At 48.6% G+C, this 19,375-nt stretch overlaps 1 protein-coding gene across 5 annotated transcripts in view; it reads right to left on the reverse strand.

The window, feature by feature from the left end:
* The window catches only part of LOC122552354 (putative adhesion G protein-coupled receptor E4P), a 136,203-nt gene that overhangs the window by 31,940 nt on the left and 84,888 nt on the right, over positions 1 to 19,375 (reverse strand). For all 5 annotated transcript variants that reach the window (XM_087983537.1, XM_087983536.1, XM_087983534.1 and 2 more), the window contains 4 exons: positions 17,221 to 17,385; positions 15,699 to 15,890; positions 9,956 to 10,176; positions 9,016 to 9,082 (listed from right to left, as the gene is read on the reverse strand). In XM_087983537.1, coding sequence (XP_087839663.1) covers positions 9,016 to 9,082; positions 9,956 to 10,176; positions 15,699 to 15,890; positions 17,221 to 17,385 — 645 coding nt within the window. The remainder of the gene's footprint in view (positions 1 to 9,015; positions 9,083 to 9,955; positions 10,177 to 15,698; positions 15,891 to 17,220; positions 17,386 to 19,375) is intronic.

Raw genomic sequence — 19,375 nt, forward strand, 5'->3', positions numbered from 1 at the left:
TTCCTCACTGTCCACGATGCTGGCTATTTTATGGGTCAACTGCAAACTTACTGATCATGCCTTGTCCATTCTCATCCGAATCATTGATATAGATAACAAACATTGATATAGATAAAGCCCCAGTAATGGGACAAGCACCAACCCCTGAGGCACCCCACTAGTCACAGGCCTCCAGTCCAACAAGCATCCTTCCACTATTACCCTCTGCTTCCCACCATCGAGCCAATTGTGTATCTAATTTTCTTTTGGGGGAAGCTGGCAAATTGGATACACAATTATTCATGAAATTATCCAAATGTCTTTTAAATGTTGTAATTGGACCTGCATCCACCACTTCATGTGGAAACTCACTCCACCCACGAACTACTCTGTGCACACTGGTTGGCCCTCATGTCTTTTTAAAATCTTTTTTCTCTCACCTTAGAAATATGCCCCCCTCATCTTGAAATCCCCCACAATAGGGAAAAGATACCGGCATTCACCTTACCTACATCCCTCATGGTTTTATAAACCTCTCTAAGGTCAGCCCTCACCGTCCTACGCTCCAGTGAAAAAAGTACCAGCCTCTCCATATAACTCAGACCCTTCATTCCCGGTACCATCTCTTCTGAAACCTCTCTAATCTGGCAAAGTGCCCCCTGCTGGCCTAACAGGGAGGGGTTTCTTGGTGCTGCATACCAGCCTGCTGCCACTGGCCCAGAGACATCCCCCTCTGCAGGCTGAAAGAGCTACTGCAGCACTGCCACTCTGAGCTGTGGCGGTCACTCTGGACTCAATCCATAGGCAGAGTGCAGCTCTGTGTGTCTTAGGGAGATAGAGTGAGTGTGTGTGTGTGTGAGAGAGAGAGAGAGAGAGACAGAGAGAGTGTGTGTTCATGTGTGTGAGAGAGAGTGTCTGTGTGAAAGGGAGAGGCTCTGTGTCTGTGAGAGTCTGTGTTTGTGTGTGTGAGAGAGAGAGTGAGTGTGTGTGTGAGAAAGTGAGTGTGTGTGTGAGAGAGACTGAGTGTATAGGAGCGATGGGCGGGAGAGGTAAAATGAACATTTTGGAAGGAAACTGGGAAAGATTCCTTCACCCACCAACAAAATGAAGCCCAGTTAATTGATCATTTCGAGAGTCCAAGGGTTTCTGACTGGACACTCCTCTTTGTAATCCATTCATAGGATGTGGGGCCTTGCTGAATCTTTATTGGCCATCCCCTATTACCCAAAAGGCAGTTTGGTCAGGACAGCTCCCTGCAGGACGTGACTGAACCAGAGGAGTCTTTACAATGGTCAACACTTAGCATTTTATTCCAGGTTCTTTCTCCCCTCCCTCACTCTGTTTAAATCTGACCATCTGCCCTGCTGTGATTTTAACCCACTCCCTCAGAACGTGAGCCTGGGGCTCCGGGTTCACTAGCCCAGTGACACTACCTCCTCCCTCTGTGTGGGGCCGAAGCTGGCTGGTGGGAGTTATGGTTACCATGTCACCGAGTGATAGAACAGGCAGGACGGGGACTGAATGGCCTCCTCCTGTTCCCAGGGACCCCCACCCATCCCCCATAGCAATGACACTGAGCAACCTCATGCCACCCAGGGGGCGCTGGGTCAGAGGGAGACCCCAAATGCTTCAAAGGGAAAGGGTAGATCCAAAATTTGGGGAAAGAGTGACATTCCGATAGTGGATCAACTCTATCGAGGTATCTCAGAACAGGGCATGCTGTCTGGAAGCTCAATTGTATTTCCTGGTAGTTTCAGCTTGAAAAGTGAGTTTTCCTTTGGGCACGGAACGTACGTTTGAAGATGACAAGTGGGTGAAGGTACCTGAGAGAGTGAGGAACTGTCTTGCTCTTTCTGTTACCTCCAAGTCAAAATGTTTCGCAATGTAATGTTTTTGATTAAACTCAACAAGTAAAGAATACTTTTGGACAAAGTGCTCAGATTGTTAGGGGGGAGGGGCGTAGGTGGATGGTTGATTGCCCCTTACTGACCAATGTGATCCTGGAGGTTTAACAACACAAGCATGTAACTGTTGGTCCTTTCCAATCTTGCACACCTCTGTTCACTGCATCTTCACCAGACTGAGCAATCCAGCCCTGTCCTTAACCAAACCATCCCACCGCCAAAACCTTTGCCTCAGTCTGTCTGACCTGAATTGCTCTCACCGTCCAGACCCTTACCTCGTGGTCAGACTCAGGCATTGTTAACGCACAACAATCTCCCTGCTGTCAGTGCCCAACATTGGCCACTTGTCCCAGTCATGCTGACAGTTTTAAACTTCTTGTCATTGTTTGCAAACCCCTTCCCTGTCTCCTGCATCCCCCATGTTCCTCCAAGCCCAAACCCTTGTACAAATGCCTTTGACTCACTGTTGAAGGCCGTGCCTTGGGTACTATGTGCTGAGCTCTGGATGACCCATCCTGAATTCTGTACGGAGCAAATTACTGCAGATATTCAGAGAGTCATAAAGTCATCCAGCACAGAGACAGGCCCTTTGACCCAAACTGGTCCATGCCGACCAAAATGTCCATCCATCCATCCATCCTAACCCCATTTCCTTGCACTTGGCCCATGTCCTTCTAGTCCTTTCCTAGCCCTGTATTTGTCCAACTGCCTTTTAAGTGTTGTTGATGTACCCACCTCAAACACTTCCACTGGCAGCTCATTCCATGTGCGTACCACCCTCTGTGTAAAAATGTTACTCCTCAGGTTCCCTTTTATTCTTTCCCCTCTAACCTTAAACTGATGCCCTCTAGTCTTAGATTCCCCAACCCTGGGAAACGACTGAGTGCATTCACCCAATCCATGCCTGTCATGATCTTACACACATCTATAAGATCTCCCTTCAGTCTCCTACACTCTAAAGAAAAACGTCTTAGCTTGTCTAACCTCTTTGTAGAACTCAGACTCCTGTGTCCAGGCAACATCCTTGTAAATTTCTTCTGCACTCATTCCAGTTTAATAACATCCTTCCTACAGTAAGGTGACCAAGACTGAACACAATAGTCCAAGTGCAGCCTCACTAACGTCCTGTATAACTGTAACATAACTTCCCAACTTCTATACTCAGTGCCGTGACTGATGAAAGCCAGTGTGCCAAAAGCCTCCTTCACTGCCCTGTCTACCTGGGACTCTACTTTCAGGGAACCGTGCACCTGAACTCCAAGGTCCCTCTGTTCCACTACACTCCTTAAGCCCCGACCATTCACCATGAAACACCTACCTGGATTTGACTTTCCAAAATGCAAGACCTCACGCTTATTTATATTAAACTCCATTTGCCATTTCGCTGCCCACTTGCCCAGCTGATCAAGGTCCTGCTGCAATTTCTGATAACCTTCCTCACTGTCCACGATGCTGCCTATTTTATGGGTCAACTGCAAACTTACTAATCATGCCTTGTCCATTCTCATCCGAATCATTGATATAGATAACAAACATTGATATAGATAAAGCCCCAGTAATGGGACAAGCACCAACCCCTGAGGCACCCCACTAGTCACAGGCCTCCAGTCCAACAAGCATCCTTCCACTATTACCCTCTGCTTCCCACCATCGAGCCAATTGTGTATCTAATTTTCTTTTGGGGGAAGCTGGCAAATTGGATACACAATTATTCATGAAATTATCCAAATGTCTTTTAAATGTTGTAATTGGACCTGCATCCACCACTTCATGTGGAAACTCACTCCACCCACGAACTACTCTGTGCACACTGGTTGGCCCTCATGTCTTTTTAAAATCTTTTTTCTCTCACCTTAGAAATATGCCCCCCTCATCTTGAAATCCCCCACAATAGGGAAAAGATACCGGCATTCACCTTACCTACATCCCTCATGGTTTTATAAACCTCTCTAAGGTCAGCCCTCACCGTCCTACGCTCCAGTGAAAAAAGTACCAGCCTCTCCATATAACTCAGACCCTTCATTCCCGGTACCATCTCTTCTGAAACCTCTCTAATCTGGCAAAGTGCCCCCTGCTGGCCTAACAGGGAGGGGTTTCTTGGTGCTGCATACCAGCCTGCTGCCACTGGCCCAGAGACATCCCCCTCTGCAGGCTGAAAGAGCTACTGCAGCACTGCCACTCTGAGCTGTGGCGGTCACTCTGGACTCAATCCATAGGCAGAGTGCAGCTCTGTGTGTCTTAGGGAGATAGAGTGAGTGTGTGTGTGTGTGAGAGAGAGAGAGAGAGACAGAGAGAGTGTGTGTTCATGTGTGTGAGAGAGAGTGTCTGTGTGAAAGGGAGAGGCTCTGTGTCTGTGAGAGTCTGTGTTTGTGTGTGTGAGAGAGAGAGAGTGAGTGTGTGTGTGAGAGAGACTGAGTGTATAGGAGCGATGGGCGGGAGAGGTAAAATGAACATTTTGGAAGGAAACTGGGAAAGATTCCTTCACCCACCAACAAAATGAAACCCACTTAATTGATCATTTCGAGAGTCCAAGGGTTTCTGACTGGACACTCCTCTTTGTAATCCATTCATAGGATGTGGGGCCTTGCTGAATCTTTATTGGCCATCCCCTATTACCCAAAAGGCAGTTTGGTCAGGACAGCTCCCTGCAGGACGTGACTGAACCAGAGGAGTCTTTACAATGGTCAACACTTAGCATTTTATTCCAGGTTCTTTCTCCCCTCCCTCACTCTGTTTAAATCTGACCATCTGCCCTGCTGTGATTTTAACCCACTCCCTCAGAACGTGAGCCTGGGGCTCCGGGTTCACTAGCCCAGTGACACTACCTCCTCCCTCTGTGTGGGGCCGAAGCTGGCTGGTGGGAGTTATGGTTACCATGTCACCGAGTGATAGAACAGGCAGGACAGGGACTGAATGGCCTCCTCCTGTTCCCAGGGACCCCCCACCCCTCCCCCATAGCAATGACACTGAGCAACCTCATGCCACCCAGGGGGCGCTGGGTCAGAGGGAGACCCCAAATGCTTCAAAGGGAAAGGGTAGATCCAAAATTTGGGGAAAGAGTGACATTCCGATAGTGGATCAACTCTATCGAGGTATCTCAGAACAGGGCATGCTGTCTGGAAGCTCAATTGTATTTCCTGGTAGTTTCAGCTTGAAAAGTGATTTTTCCTTTGGGCACGGAACGTACGTTTGAAGATGACAAGTGGGTGAAGGTACCTGAGAGAGTGAGGAACTGTCTTGCTCTTTCTGTTACCTCCAAGTCAAAATGTTTCGCAATGTAATATTTTTGATTAAACGCAACAAATAAAGAATACTTTTGGACAAAGTGCTCAGATTGTTGGGGGGGGAGGGGGGGCGTAGGTGGATGGTTGATTGCCCCTTACTGACCAATGTGATCCTGGAGGTTTAACAACCCAAGCGAAACATTAAAAAGCAGCCACCTTTCTAATCGTTAGGAGATCAAGGGGTGACAGGGGGAATGAGCTGAGAAACCAATCAGCCATGATTGAATGGTGGAGTCGATTCGATGGGCCAAATGGTCTACTTTTGTTCCTGTCTCTTAAGGTCTTATGACCAGATGTCATACAATGTTCCTTCTCGTTCTAATTTAATTCCAATTCACTTCATTCCTGCTGTCCCGGCAAGTTATAATATCTACAATCCTCCATCTTTTCCTTCATCCATCACCTTCCCCACCACCTTCCTCAAAACCTACCTTGGACACCATGATCTGCTTGGTCACCTACAGCTAACATTCTCACCTTGCTTCAAACGGCATATATGATCGCGCTCTTGCGGCACACACCCCGGGGATTTTGCCTTTCTTTGAAAGGTGCTACTTAAATGCAGTTGTTTGTTGCTGCAGGCTAACTAGTGATCTGGTTTCCCAGAGATGTGCCTCTCTCAGGTGCTGGTCCAAGTCACTTATCAGACAGATCTCGCACAGTCACTGACCAGAGAGAGAGCACAGAGAGATCCCATACACAGTCACTGACGATAGAGAGAGCACAGAGAGATCCCACAGAGTCATTGACCAGAGACAGATCCCACACACAGTCACTGACCAGAGACAGATTCCACACACAGTCACTGACCAGACAGATCCCACACACAGTCACTGACCAGAGACAGATCCCACACACAGTCACTGACCAGAGAGAGATCCCACACACAGTCACTGACCAGAGACAGATCCCACACACAGTCACTGACCAGAGAGAGATCCCACACACAGTCACTGACCAGAGACAGATCCCACACACAGTCACTGACCAGACAGATCCCACACACAGTCACTGACCAGAGAGAGATCCCACACGCAGTCACTGACCAGGCAGATCCCACTAACAGTCACTGACCAGAGACAGATTCCACACACAGTCACTGACCAGGCAGATCCCACACACAGTCACTGACCAGAGACAGATCCCACACACAGTCACTGACCAGGCAGATCCCACACACAGTCACTGACCAGAGACAGATTCCACACACAGTCATTGACCAGAGACAGATCCCACACAGTCACTGACCAGGCAGATCCCACACACAGTCACTGACCAGAGACAGATCCCACACACAGTCACTGACCAGAGACTGATCCCACACACAGTCACTGACCAGAGAGAGATCCCACACACAGTCACTGACCAGAGACTGATCCCACACACAGTCACTGACCAGAGACAGATCCCACACACAGTCACTGACCAGAGACTGATCCCACACACAATCACTGACCAGAGAGAGATCCCACACACAGTCACTGACCAGAGACTGATCCCACACATAGTCACTGACCAGACAGTTCCCACACACAGTCACTGACCAGAGACAGATCCCACACACAGTCACTGACCAGAGAGAGATCCCACACACAGTCACTGACCAGAGACAGATCCCACACAGTCACTGACCAGAGACAGATCCCACACACAGTCACTGACCAGAGAGAGATCCCACACACAGTCACTGACCAGAGACAGATCCCACACACAGTCACTGACCAGAGAGAGATCCCACACACAGTCACTGACCAGAGACTGATCCCACACACAGTCACTGACCAGGCAGATCCCACTAACAGTCACTGACCAGACAGATCCCACACACAGTCACTGACCAGAGACAGATCCCACACACAGTCACTGACCAGGCAGATCCCACTAACAGTCTCTGACCAGAGACAGATTCCACACACAGTCACTGACCAGAGACAGATCCCACACACAGTCACTGACCAGAGACAGATCCCACACACAGTCACTGACCAGAGAGAGATCCCACACACAGTCACTGACCAGAGACTGATCCCACACACAGTCACTGACCAGAGAGAGATCCCACACACAGTCACTGACCAGAGACTGATCCCACACACAATCACTGACCAGAGACTGATCCCACACACAGTCACTGACCAGACAGTTCCCACACACAGTCACTGACCAGAGACTGATCCCACACACAGTCACTGACCAGACCGTTCCCACACACAGTCACTGACCAGAGACAGATCCCACACACAGTCACTGACCAGAGAGATCCCACACACAGTCACTGACCAGAGAGAGATCCCACACACAGTCACTGACCAGAGACAGATCCCACACACAGTCACTGACCAGAGAGAGATCCCACACACAGTCACTGACCAGAGACAGATCCCACACACAGTCACTGACCAGAGACAGATCCCACACACAGTCACTGACCAGGCAGATCCCACACACAATCACTGACAAGAGACAGATCCCACTAACAGTCACTGACCAGAGACAGATCCCACACACAGTCACTGACCAGAGACTGATCCCACACACAGTCACTGACCAGAGAGAGATCCCACACACAGTCACTGACCAGAGAGAGATCCCACACACAGTCACTGACCAGAGACTGATCCCACACACAGTCACTGATCAGAGAGAGATCCTACACACAGTCACTGACCAGAGAGAGATCCCACACACAGTCACTGACCAGAGAGAGATCCCACACACAGTCACTGACAAGAGACAGATCCCACACACAGTCACTGACCAGAGACTGATCCCACACACAGTCACTGACCAGACAGTTCCCACACACAGTCACTGACCAGAGACAGATCCCACACACAGTCACTGACCAGAGAGAGATCCCACACACAGTCACTGACCAGAGACAGATCCCACACAGTCACTGACCAGACAGTTCCCACACACAGTCACTGACCAGAGACAGATCCCACACACAGTCACTGACCAGAGAGAGATCCCACACACAATCACTGACCAGAGACAGATCCCACACACAGTCACTGACCAGACAGTTCCCACACACAGTCACTGACCAGAGAGAGATCCCACACACAGTCACTGACCAGAGAGAGATCCCACACACAATCACTGACCAGAGACAGATCCCACACACAGTCACTGACCAGAGAGAGATTCCACACACAGTCACTGACCAGGCAGATCCCACACACAGTCACTGACCAGAGAGAGATCCCACACACAGTCACTGACCAGAGACAGATCCCACACACAGTCACTGACCAGAGACAGATCCCACACACAGTCACTGACCAGAGAGAGATCCCACACACAGTCACTGACCAGAGACAGATCCCACACACAGTCACTGACCAGAGACTGATCCCACACACAGTCACTGACCAGACAGTTCCCACACACAGTCACTGACCAGAGACAGATCCCACACACAGTCACTGACCAGAGAGAGATCCCACACACAGTCACTGACCAGAGACAGATCCCACACAGTCACTGACCAGACAGTTCCCACACACAGTCACTGACCAGAGACAGATCCCACACACAGTCACTGACCAGAGAGAGATCCCACACACAATCACTGACCAGAGACAGATCCCACACACAGTCACTGACCAGACAGTTCCCACACACAGTCACTGACCAGAGAGAGATCCCACACACAGTCACTGACCAGAGAGAGATCCCACACACAATCACTGACCAGAGACAGATCCCACACACAGTCACTGACCAGAGAGAGATCCCACTAACAGTCACTGACCAGAGACAGATCCCACACACAGTCACTGACCAGAGACAGATCCCACACACAGTCACTGACCAGAGAGAGATCCCACAGAGTAACTTACCAAACAGATTGCACACAGGGGACCCACAAAGCTCCATCGAAACCCTTTTTCCATCGACAGCCAACAACTGTAGGGGTTGGGATGGGGGTAGGGGTTGGAAGCAAGACAAATGCCTGTTAGTTAAGGAAAGACATCAGAATGGCCTGTTGACCCTAACGTCCCTGCTCCCTTCCCCACTGAACTTTACCGTCCCCTTCCAGAACTCACCCAGAGAGGGGGAACCAGTTTAAAAACAGAACGGTGAGATTTGGAAACAGAGGCCTTACGCTGCTTTGAGGCCTATGACGCGAGGTGAGCAATGTATGCCTCAGTTTGAGAGAGGCACGTTTTCCCCTTCTGCAGGAGTTAGCAATTCCCTGAGGACTGGGTCATAGAATCCAACAGTGAGGGAGCAGGCTATTCGGCCCATTGAGTCTGCAGTGACGCTCTGCAGACCGTCCCACCCAGACGCAGACCTGCACATCTGTAAACACTATAGGACAATTTAGCATGGCCAATCCACACTAACCTGCACATCCCTGAACACTATGGGCAACTTAGCACGGCTAATACACCTAACCTTTGGACTGTGGGAGTAAACTGGAATAACTTTGAGTAGGTGTTCTGCAAGAAACTACCCTTTGTCTTTGTAAAACCTAAAGGTTTGTTGCCAGTTATTTTTAGATCAGCTCAGAAGAGTGGGGGGGGGGGGAGGGTGGAAAGGTAAACGAGGTGAACAAGTTTGCAGTACTTCTGGGCAAACCTGATCGCCATGATCTCTCAATCAAAACCTTTCCTGATTATTAAAGAAACATCTATTAACTCTCCTCTGGAAAGTGGCGTCCATTTGGCAGTCACATTTCCACTTGAAATTCCGACTGTGCGGGCGTGGACATGTGTATCCAAACCATGAGTGATAGAATGGTCTAGGTCAGGAAAGGACAAAAAGATGTTGACTTACTATTCTCTGGTGCCGTACCCGCTTGGGTTAGCTGCTGCTGAGATAATGACGATCAGAGCCGGGATGCCATAGGCGATCGGCTGAGTGTATTTCCCTCGGAGACTCTGGACCCAGAAAACCTTGACCACCATCAGGTAAAGCTGGATGCCTTCCAGAAGCATCCACAGAAAACATGCCAGGAAGAGGTAATGAAGGATTCCAGCAATGGCCGCGCACACAGCCTGGGGACAAACAGAATCATTCAAGCAGTTGCTTTACCCAATGGACAAGAGGCTTGGGGCTCCATGTTGAGTCCTTCAGAGTTGGAGGCCTCAAGATGGAGTCCGGTAACCTCGGTGACCATATTCGAGAGTGACGCCATTTTGAAAGGAGGGGCCTACTCCCCAGGCGGGGTGTGAAGATCTCAAACCCAATAAATGCTTCACCTCCATGACTCACCACTCGCATGGCTGTGGGTACTACTGCCGGAACATTCCGAGCACTGTGCGGCAGCTGGTGGCAAAGCAGGGAAACGTGGCTGGCTGTGAGCCACATGCTCCAAGGTGAAATAATAAGTCCACGCTAACTTCTCTCTGACTGAGGACTGTGGTGGTGGGGTCAGGGGTCACTATGAAGAAGGATTGGGTAACTGTGAATTGGTGCAGTGAGCAGACCTGGGCACCGCACCTCAGACTGGTCTTGGAGGGAGTACAATGCAGGTTTACAAGAATGATACCTGGAATTCAGGGGTTATGAGGAGACATTGTACATATGAGGCCTGTTTTCTCTAGAATTTAGAAGGTTAGAGGGCGATCTGATCGAAGCCTTCAAGATATTAACAGGAAAAGATAGGGGAGGTAAAGATAAACAATTTCCACTGGCTGGGGATTCTCGAACTAGGGGCATAGCCTGAGTTAGGACCAGACCATTCAGGAGAGATGTTAGGAAGCACTTCGACACACAAAGGGTGGGAGAGCTTTGGAAATCTCTTCCACAAAGGGCAGTGGATGCAGTTGCTAATTTTTAAACCTGAGATAAATAATTGTTTTTTAAACAAAGGTAGTGAGGGATAGGGGCCAAAAGCACATTGTATGAACCTAGGCCGCAGATCAGCCATGACCCCATTGGATGGTAGAACAGGCCCGAGGGGCTGAATGGCCTACTCCTGTTCCCATGTTCCCGTGTAACAATCCAGTTCCCACTGGAAGGACCTTCACTGCATCAAGGGATACAGCGGTAACTGTGGGGATACAACGTTGTGGTGGATAATCAGCCATGATTAAGAATGGCGGAATAGATTTGATGGCCTGAATGGCCTCCTCCAGAGGCTGGGCTAGCCTGACATTCGGCTGGATCTGACCAATGAACATCCTATACTGCTTCCTGCTCCGATTCAGGGAGAGTCTGAGTCATATACCAGGGAACAAACTGAGGAAACGATCCGGGAGAAGGTTGACTGAAGGTATCCCCTGGGTGACTATGTGTAGAGGATGGAGAGGGGATTGGGGAGTGGAAACTTTTCTCTAGAGCTTGCTAGACCACGCACAAGGACTCAACAATTTCCAACCTACGTCACTTGAGGACATAGGTTAGGCCACTTGGGGAGGTTCACTTCTGGTTTCCCTGCTATAGGAAAGATGTTGTGAAATTTGAAAGGGTTCAGAAAAGATTGACAAGAATGTTGCCAGGGTTGGAGTTATAGGGAGAGGCTGTTTTCATCGAATCCCCACAGTGTGGAAACAGGCCATTTTGACCCAACAAGTCCATACCGACCCTCTGAAGAAGAACCCAGCCAGCCCCATTCCCCTACCCTATTACTCTACATTTACCCTGACTAACCTGAACACTACGGGCAATTTAACATGGCCAATTCACCTAGCCTGCACATCTTTGGATTGTGGGAGGAAACCGGAGCACCCGGAGGAAACCACGCAGACACGGGGAGAATGTGCAAACTCCACACAGACAGTCGCCTGAATCGAACCTGGGACCCTGGTGCTGTGAGCCACGGTCCCACCCATGGAGTGTCAGAGACTAAGTGGTGACCTTATAGAGGTTTATAAAATCATGAGGAACATAGATAGGGTGAATACTCAATATCTTTTTCTCAGGGTATGGGAGTCCAAAACTAGAGGGGAAAGATATAAAAGGGACATAAGGGGCAACTTTTTCACACAGAGGGTGGTACGCATTTGGAATGAGCTGCCAGAGGAAGTGGTGGAGGCCGGTACAGTTACAACATTTAAGCTCAGTGCCGTTCTTACACTGATCCTCTCCTCCACAGAGTAACTCTTCACACACATAAAGGATGTTGTGAAACTTGAAAGGGTTCAGAAAAGATTTACAAGGATGTTGCCAGGGTTGGAGGGTTTGAGCTATAGGGAGAGGCTGAACAGGCTGGGGCTGTTTTCCCTGGAGCGTCGGAGGCTGAGGGGTCACCTTATAGAGGTTTACAAAATCATAAAGGGCATGGATAGGATAAATAAACAAGGTCTTTTCCCTGGGGTCTGGGAGTCCAGAACTAGAGGGCATGGGTTTAGGGTGAGAGGGGAAAGATATAAAAGAGACCTAAGGGGTAACTTTTTCTCACAGAGGGTGGTATGTGTATGGAATGAGCTGCCAGAGGAAGTGGTGGAAGCTGGTACAATTGCAACATTTAAAAGGCATTTGGATGGGTATATGAATACGAAGGGTTATGGAGGGATATGGTCTGGGTGCTGGCAGGTGAGACTAGATTGGGTTGGGATATCTGGTCAGCATGGACGGGTTGGACCGAAGGGTCTGTTTCCGTGCTGTACATCTCTATGACTCTATGACTCTATGCACTCAGCTCAATGCTTGGATGAGGAGACCGGATGTATGTTTGTTAATGACACCAAGTTAAGTTAGAAAGTAAATTGTCAAGAGAAGGTATAGAGTTTACAAAGATTAGAGGGAGTGGCAAAAAGAAAGTGTTGTCAGATGGGCTACAATATTGGAAAAATGTGAACCTGCCCACTTTGGCTTAGAAGATAGAGCAACAGTGTATGATGTAAGGGGCAAGAGAGACTGTGGGAGAGAGAAATCTGTGCAGGGCTCTGGTGAGAATATATCTGAAATACTCAGCACAGTTTTGGTTCCTTATTTGAAGTATAATTGTGTTGGAGAGAGTTCACTTGATTTATTCCTACAATGAAAGGCTTATCCCTTGAAGGGAAGCTTGAACAGGCACAGTGAGTTTAGAATCACCAGAGTGTGGAAGCAGGCCATTCAACCCCTCCAGTCCATAACAACCCTCCACAGAGCATCCTACTCAGACACAGCCTTTCCCCCCCCCCCCATCCTATCATTATAACCCTGCATTCTCCATGGCTAATGCACCTAGCCTGCACGCTATGGGTAATTTAGCATGGCCAACCCACCTAACCTGCACAACTTTGAACTGTGGGAGGAAACCAGAGCACGCCCACACAGACACAGAGAGAGTATGCAAACCCCACACAGGTAGTCACCTGATGGTGAAATCGAAATCAGGACTCTGGCGCTGTGAGGCAGCAGCGCTAACCCCTGAGCCACCTTAAATCTGATGAGGTGTGAGCTTATTGAAACACATAAGGTCCTGACAGGGACTGGACAGGGTGGTTGCTGAGAGGATGTTTGCCCTTGGAAGAGAGACTCGAGCCAGAAGTCACCGTTTAAGAGTAAGAGGTCTCATTTTTAAGAAGGCGATGAGGAGAATATTTTCCTCCTTTTTTTTTACAACAGGTGGCGATAGTGGGGGAGAATATGTTGGCTCCTCAAGGCACTTTCCAGCAGAGGGCAGTGTCTTTGGTAATCTGAGTAAAGTGAAGATTTCCCTGAACCCCTTTGATGAAGGACAATTTGTCATCCTTACCTAGCCTGGCCTACCCAACATTCCCTACACTGTCCAAGGGCAATCAGAGACAAATATTGATCTGGCCAGTGATGCCCACACTCCATGAAAGAACAAAGGACAATTAGACAGCACCCAATCATTTGACCACATTTGCATTCTGTTCTGGGGACCGCTACCCGTTTAAATTGGAGGTGTAGTGGACAGCGAAGAAAGTTACCTCAGAGTGCAATGAGACCTTGATCAGATGGGCCAATGGGCCAACAAATGGCAGGTAGAATGTAGATAAACATGGGTATTGCATTTTGGAAAGACCAATCAGGGCAGGACTTACTTAATGGTAAGGTCCTGGGGAGTGTTGCCAAACAACGAGATCTTGGAGTGCAGGTTCATAGCTCCTTGAAAGTGGGGTCGCAGGTAGATATGATAGTGAAGAAGGCGTTTGGTATGCTTTCCTTTATTGGTTAGTGCATTGAGTATGGGAGTTAGGAGGTCATATGGCGGCTGTACAGGACACTGGTGAGGCCAGGTTTGGAGTACCTGTTCAATTTTGCTCTCCCTGCTATCGGAAGGATGTTGTGAAACTTGTAAAGACTTGAGAAAAGATTTACAAGGATGTTGCCAGGGTTGAAGGCTTTGAGCTACAGGGAGAGGCTGAACAGGCTGGGGCTGTTTTCCCTGAAGCATCAGACACTGAAGGGTGACCTTATATAGGTTTATAAAATCGTGAGGGGCGTGGGTAGGTGAGTAGCCAAGAATTTTTTCCCCAGGACAGGGGAGTCCAAAACTGGAGGACATAGGTTTAAATTGAGAGGGGAAAGATTTAAAAAGGACCTGGGGGCAACTTTTTCACACAGAGGGTGGTGCGTGCATGGAATGAGCTGCCAGATGAAGTGGTGGAGGCTGGTACAATTCCAGCATTTAAAAGGTATCTGGATGAGTATTTGAATATGAAGGGTTTAGAGGGATATGGGCCAGGTGCTGGCAAATGGGACTAGATTAACTTAGGATATCTGGTCAGCATGAACGAGTTGGACTGAAGGGTCTGTTTCTGTCCTGTATGATTCCACGGCTCGAAGTTTAGATTGCTGAGGTAGCAGGTGATAATGATGCAAACTTGAAAGTAACCTTAAATAAAAACGGAAAATGTTGGAGAAAACTCAGCAGGTCTGCAAACAGAGAGAAACAGAGTCAACGTTTCCACTCCTGTGTGAAGGGCTCCAGCCCGAAACGTCGATTTTCCTGCTCCTCGGATGCTGCCTGAACTGCTGTGCTTTTCCAGCACCACACTCCCAATTAGGTTAGGCATTTACTTATTGACGTTAAGAAGAATGAGTGACAACCTAACTGACACACAAAATACTCTTCGGGGACTTGTAGGGTGAGGGCGGAGAGATTGTTTCTCCTTGTGGGACAGTCTGGGATCAGAGTGCAAAATAAGGGTCACACGTTTCAGATCGGGATGAGGAGGAATTCCCTCCCTCAGAGGGGAGTGAATCTGTGGTTTCCTTTACCACAGAGGGCTGGGGAGTTAAGTATATTCAAGGCTGAGACAGAGAGACTTTTAATCAGTCAGGGGGATCGAGGGTTCTAGGAATAAAAGTGACGTTGAGGATTATCACATCAGCCAATTGAATGGTGGAGCAGGCTGGATGGGCTGAATGGTCTCCAGCTAATGGAGGTGAGGAGAAATCACCTGACTGTCAGGGAACTTTGGAAGACACTACCCCAGAAGGTTGGCTATGTTTAAGACTGGGGCAGAGTGATTTCTGGTCTTACGGTGGGAGCAAGGAGATGGAGGGAGCTGGAGGGAATGCTCAAGGCCAGGCATGATGACAGAGCGGTCTCGGTGGTCTGCTCTGGGTTTCTGATGCCTCTGTCACTCACAGTGCATTGTACTCCTTCCCTTACCTTGTTGGTAGTTGCTGAGATCCCAACGAGGAAGAGCAGTTGAGCCACAAGCAGACACAGGCACAGGTGGGTGTGGATGGTGGTGCGTGTGCTGTGGATCGCTCGGCACATCGTGAAGGTGACGATAGCGATGGTGAGGCACACCAGTGAGGTAATGATCCCGATGTAGGTGATGGTGGTTAGAGCAGGACCCTACAGAGTGAAAGAGTGACCGGTCGTTAGACAGACTGACTCTGAGCTCGATGTTTTAACAAAGATGGTGGATTTAGCAGGCAGTCAGTTGTGAAACTGCTGGTCTCCAAGAAACAACTCCATGCTGATCCTCCCTCTCTCTGACATCTCCCCTGTAAGATCCTGTGTTGGATTTTTCCATTTATTTTTACCCAGGGGTGTTTATGGGGATTGTTGGAAGCATTTGGAACAGCATCATTAAGTTTGGTTTTCAAAAACATTCCGTTCTTCCATATTCTGTTTTCCTTTGTTTGTGTTACATTCGGTAATCTTGCAAATAAACTCTGATTTGTTTAAAACTGAGTGGTTGGAGCAGCTGCATCACCCCTGGAATATCCACTCTTCACTCTACACTCTACAACCAGCACAGTCAGGGTCCAGGTACTTCCCTGAAATGTTTTGAGGGGGTCTGGCCTGGTCCATAACACCCAACATTAACAACATCTCAAACAAAAGCAAAAATACTGCAGATGCTGGAAATCTGCAACAAACATAGAGTGTGCTGGAGAAATTCATCAGGTCTGGCACCATTTCTGGAAGGAGATACAGAGTTAGCGTTTCAAGTCCAATATGACTCTCTTTCAGAACTGTTCTTCAAAAGGATCAAAACATTAATTCTATTTCTCTCTCTACAGATGCTGCCAGACCTGCTGAGTCCTCCATTATGCACTGAACTTGGTTTGTTAACAGCATCTCCCTCTTCAGGTGAGAATCTGATAGCTAACCCAGTTTGTGGGCGGCACGGTGGCACAGTGGTTAGCACTGCTGCCTCACAGCGCCAGAGACCCGGGTTCAATTCCCGCCTCAGGCGACTGACTGTGTGGAGTTTGCATGTTCTCCCCGTGTCTGCGTGGGTTTCCTCTGGGTGCTCCGGTTTCATCCCACAGTCCAAAGATGTGCAGGTTAGGTGAATTGGCCATGCTAAATTGCCCGTAGTGTTAGGTGCAGGGGTAAATGTAAGGGTATGGGTGAGTTGCGGGTCGGTGTGGACTTGTTGGGCCGAAGGGCCTGTTTCCACACTGTAATGTAATCTAATCTAATCCAGTTACTACTGGAATACAGGGAACATCCGAAAAAGCAATTTTAAGCCCACACCTCCAGAGTCGTTTGGAATCGATTCTCGCTCCACATTCCAATCCAATTACCCAGATGTCAATCCTGTTAAATATATCTGCTTTTGGCCACATCATTAAAAACAGCCTGGGATGGAAATGGTGAAGAGAGCTGCTATTGTCAGCTACTAACCCTGACCTGGTTTATACTCATCTTCACAATTTGCACAAACCCCTACCTCCACCTTGTAGAGAGCGACCAGCACGGCAAAGCTGCTGAAGTGGGTGCAGCGACAGACAGTGTACGACTGATTCGATGACAATTTGAAACAGCCACTGGTGGACCAGGCATTGATGTGGGTGTTCCAGTACACACAGACAGTGTAATCATCCACCTCATCGACCTGTGAACACACAGACAGTGTAATCATCCACCTCATCGACCTGTGAACACACAGACAGTGTAATCATCCACCTCATCGACCTGTGAACACACAGACAGTGTAATCATCCACCTCATCGACCTGTGAACACACAGACAGTGTAATCATCCACCTCATCGACCTGTGAACACACAGACAGTGTAATCATCCACATCATCGACCTGTGAACACACAGACAGTGTAATCATCCACCTCATCGACCTGTGAACACACAGACAGTGTAATCATCCACCTCATCGACCTGTGAACACACAGACGGTGTAATCATCCACCTCATCGACCTGTGAACACACAGACGGTGTAATCATCCACATCATCGACCTGTGAACACACAGACAGTGTAATCATCCACCTCATCGACCTGTGAACACACAGACAGTGTAATCATCCACATCATCGACCTGTGAACACACAGACAGTGTAATCATCCACCTCATCGACCTGTGAACACACAGACAGTGTAATCATCCACCTCATCGACCTGTGAACACACAGACAGTGTAATCATCCACCTCATCGACCTGTGAACACACAGACAGTGTAATCATCCACCTCATCGACCTGTGAACACACAGACAGTGTAATCATCCACATCATCGACCTGTGAACACACAGACAGTGTAATCATCCACCTCATCGACCTGTGAACACACAGACAGTGTAATCATCCACCTCATCGACCTGTGAACACACAGACGGTGTAATCATCCACCTCATCGACCTGTGAACACACAGACGGTGTAATCATCCACATCATCGACCTGTGAACACACAGACAGTGTAATCATCCACCTCATCGACCTGTGAACACACAGACGGTGTAATCATCCACCTCATCGACCTGTGAACACACAGACAGTGTAATCATCCACCTCATCGACCTGTGAACACACAGACGGTGTAATCATCCACCTCATCGACCTGTGAACACACAGACGGTGTAATCATCCACCTCATCGACCTGTGAACACACAGACGGTGTAATCATCCACATCATCGACCTGTGAACACACAGACAGTGTAATCATCCACCTCATCGACCTGTGAACACACAGACGGTGTAATCATCCACCTCATCGACCTGTGAACACACAGACGGTGTAATCATCCACCTCATCGACCTGTGAACACACAGACGGTGTAATCATCCACATCATCGACCTGTGAACACACAGACAGTGTAATCATCCACCTCATCGACCTGTGAACACACAGACGGTGTAATCATCCACCTCATCGACCTGTGAACACACAGACAGTGTAATCATCCACCTCATCGACCTGTGAACACACAGACAGTGTAATCATCCACATCATCGACCTGTGAACACACAGACAGTGTAATCATCCACCTCATCGACCTGTGAACACACAGACAGTGTAATCATCCACCTCATCGACCTGTGAACACACAGACAGTGTAATCATCCACCTCATCGACCTGTGAACACACAGACAGTGTAATCATCCACATCATCGACCTGTGAACACACAGACAGTGTAATCATCCACCTCATCGACCTGTGAACACACAGACAGTGTAATCATCCACCTCATCGACCTGTGAACACACAGACAGTGTAATCATCCACCTCATCGACCTGTGAACACACAGACAGTGTAATCATCCACCTCATCGACCTGTGAACACACAGCGCTCAGATAACACGACCACAGAACGGGACAGAATAGAACATATATAACACCAACTCTATGAAATCACACACCTCTAACTCTAACTCTCTCATGTACCTCAGATTCCTTATTGTAACACTCTCTGATATACCCCACACCCCTCACTGTAACACTCTCTGATATACCCCACACCCCTCACTGTAACACTCTCTGGTATAGTCCACACCCCCACTGTAACATTCTCTGATATACTTCACACCCCTCACTGTAACAAACTCTGATATACCCCACAACCCTCAGTGTAATACTCCCTGAT

Source organism: Chiloscyllium plagiosum, unplaced genomic scaffold, assembly GCF_037043375.1.
Source record: "Chiloscyllium plagiosum isolate Xiang-an unplaced genomic scaffold, Cpla_swu_hap1 HiC_scaffold_45, whole genome shotgun sequence".
In the NCBI taxonomy this organism is placed as follows: domain Eukaryota; kingdom Metazoa; phylum Chordata; class Chondrichthyes; order Orectolobiformes; family Hemiscylliidae; genus Chiloscyllium; species Chiloscyllium plagiosum.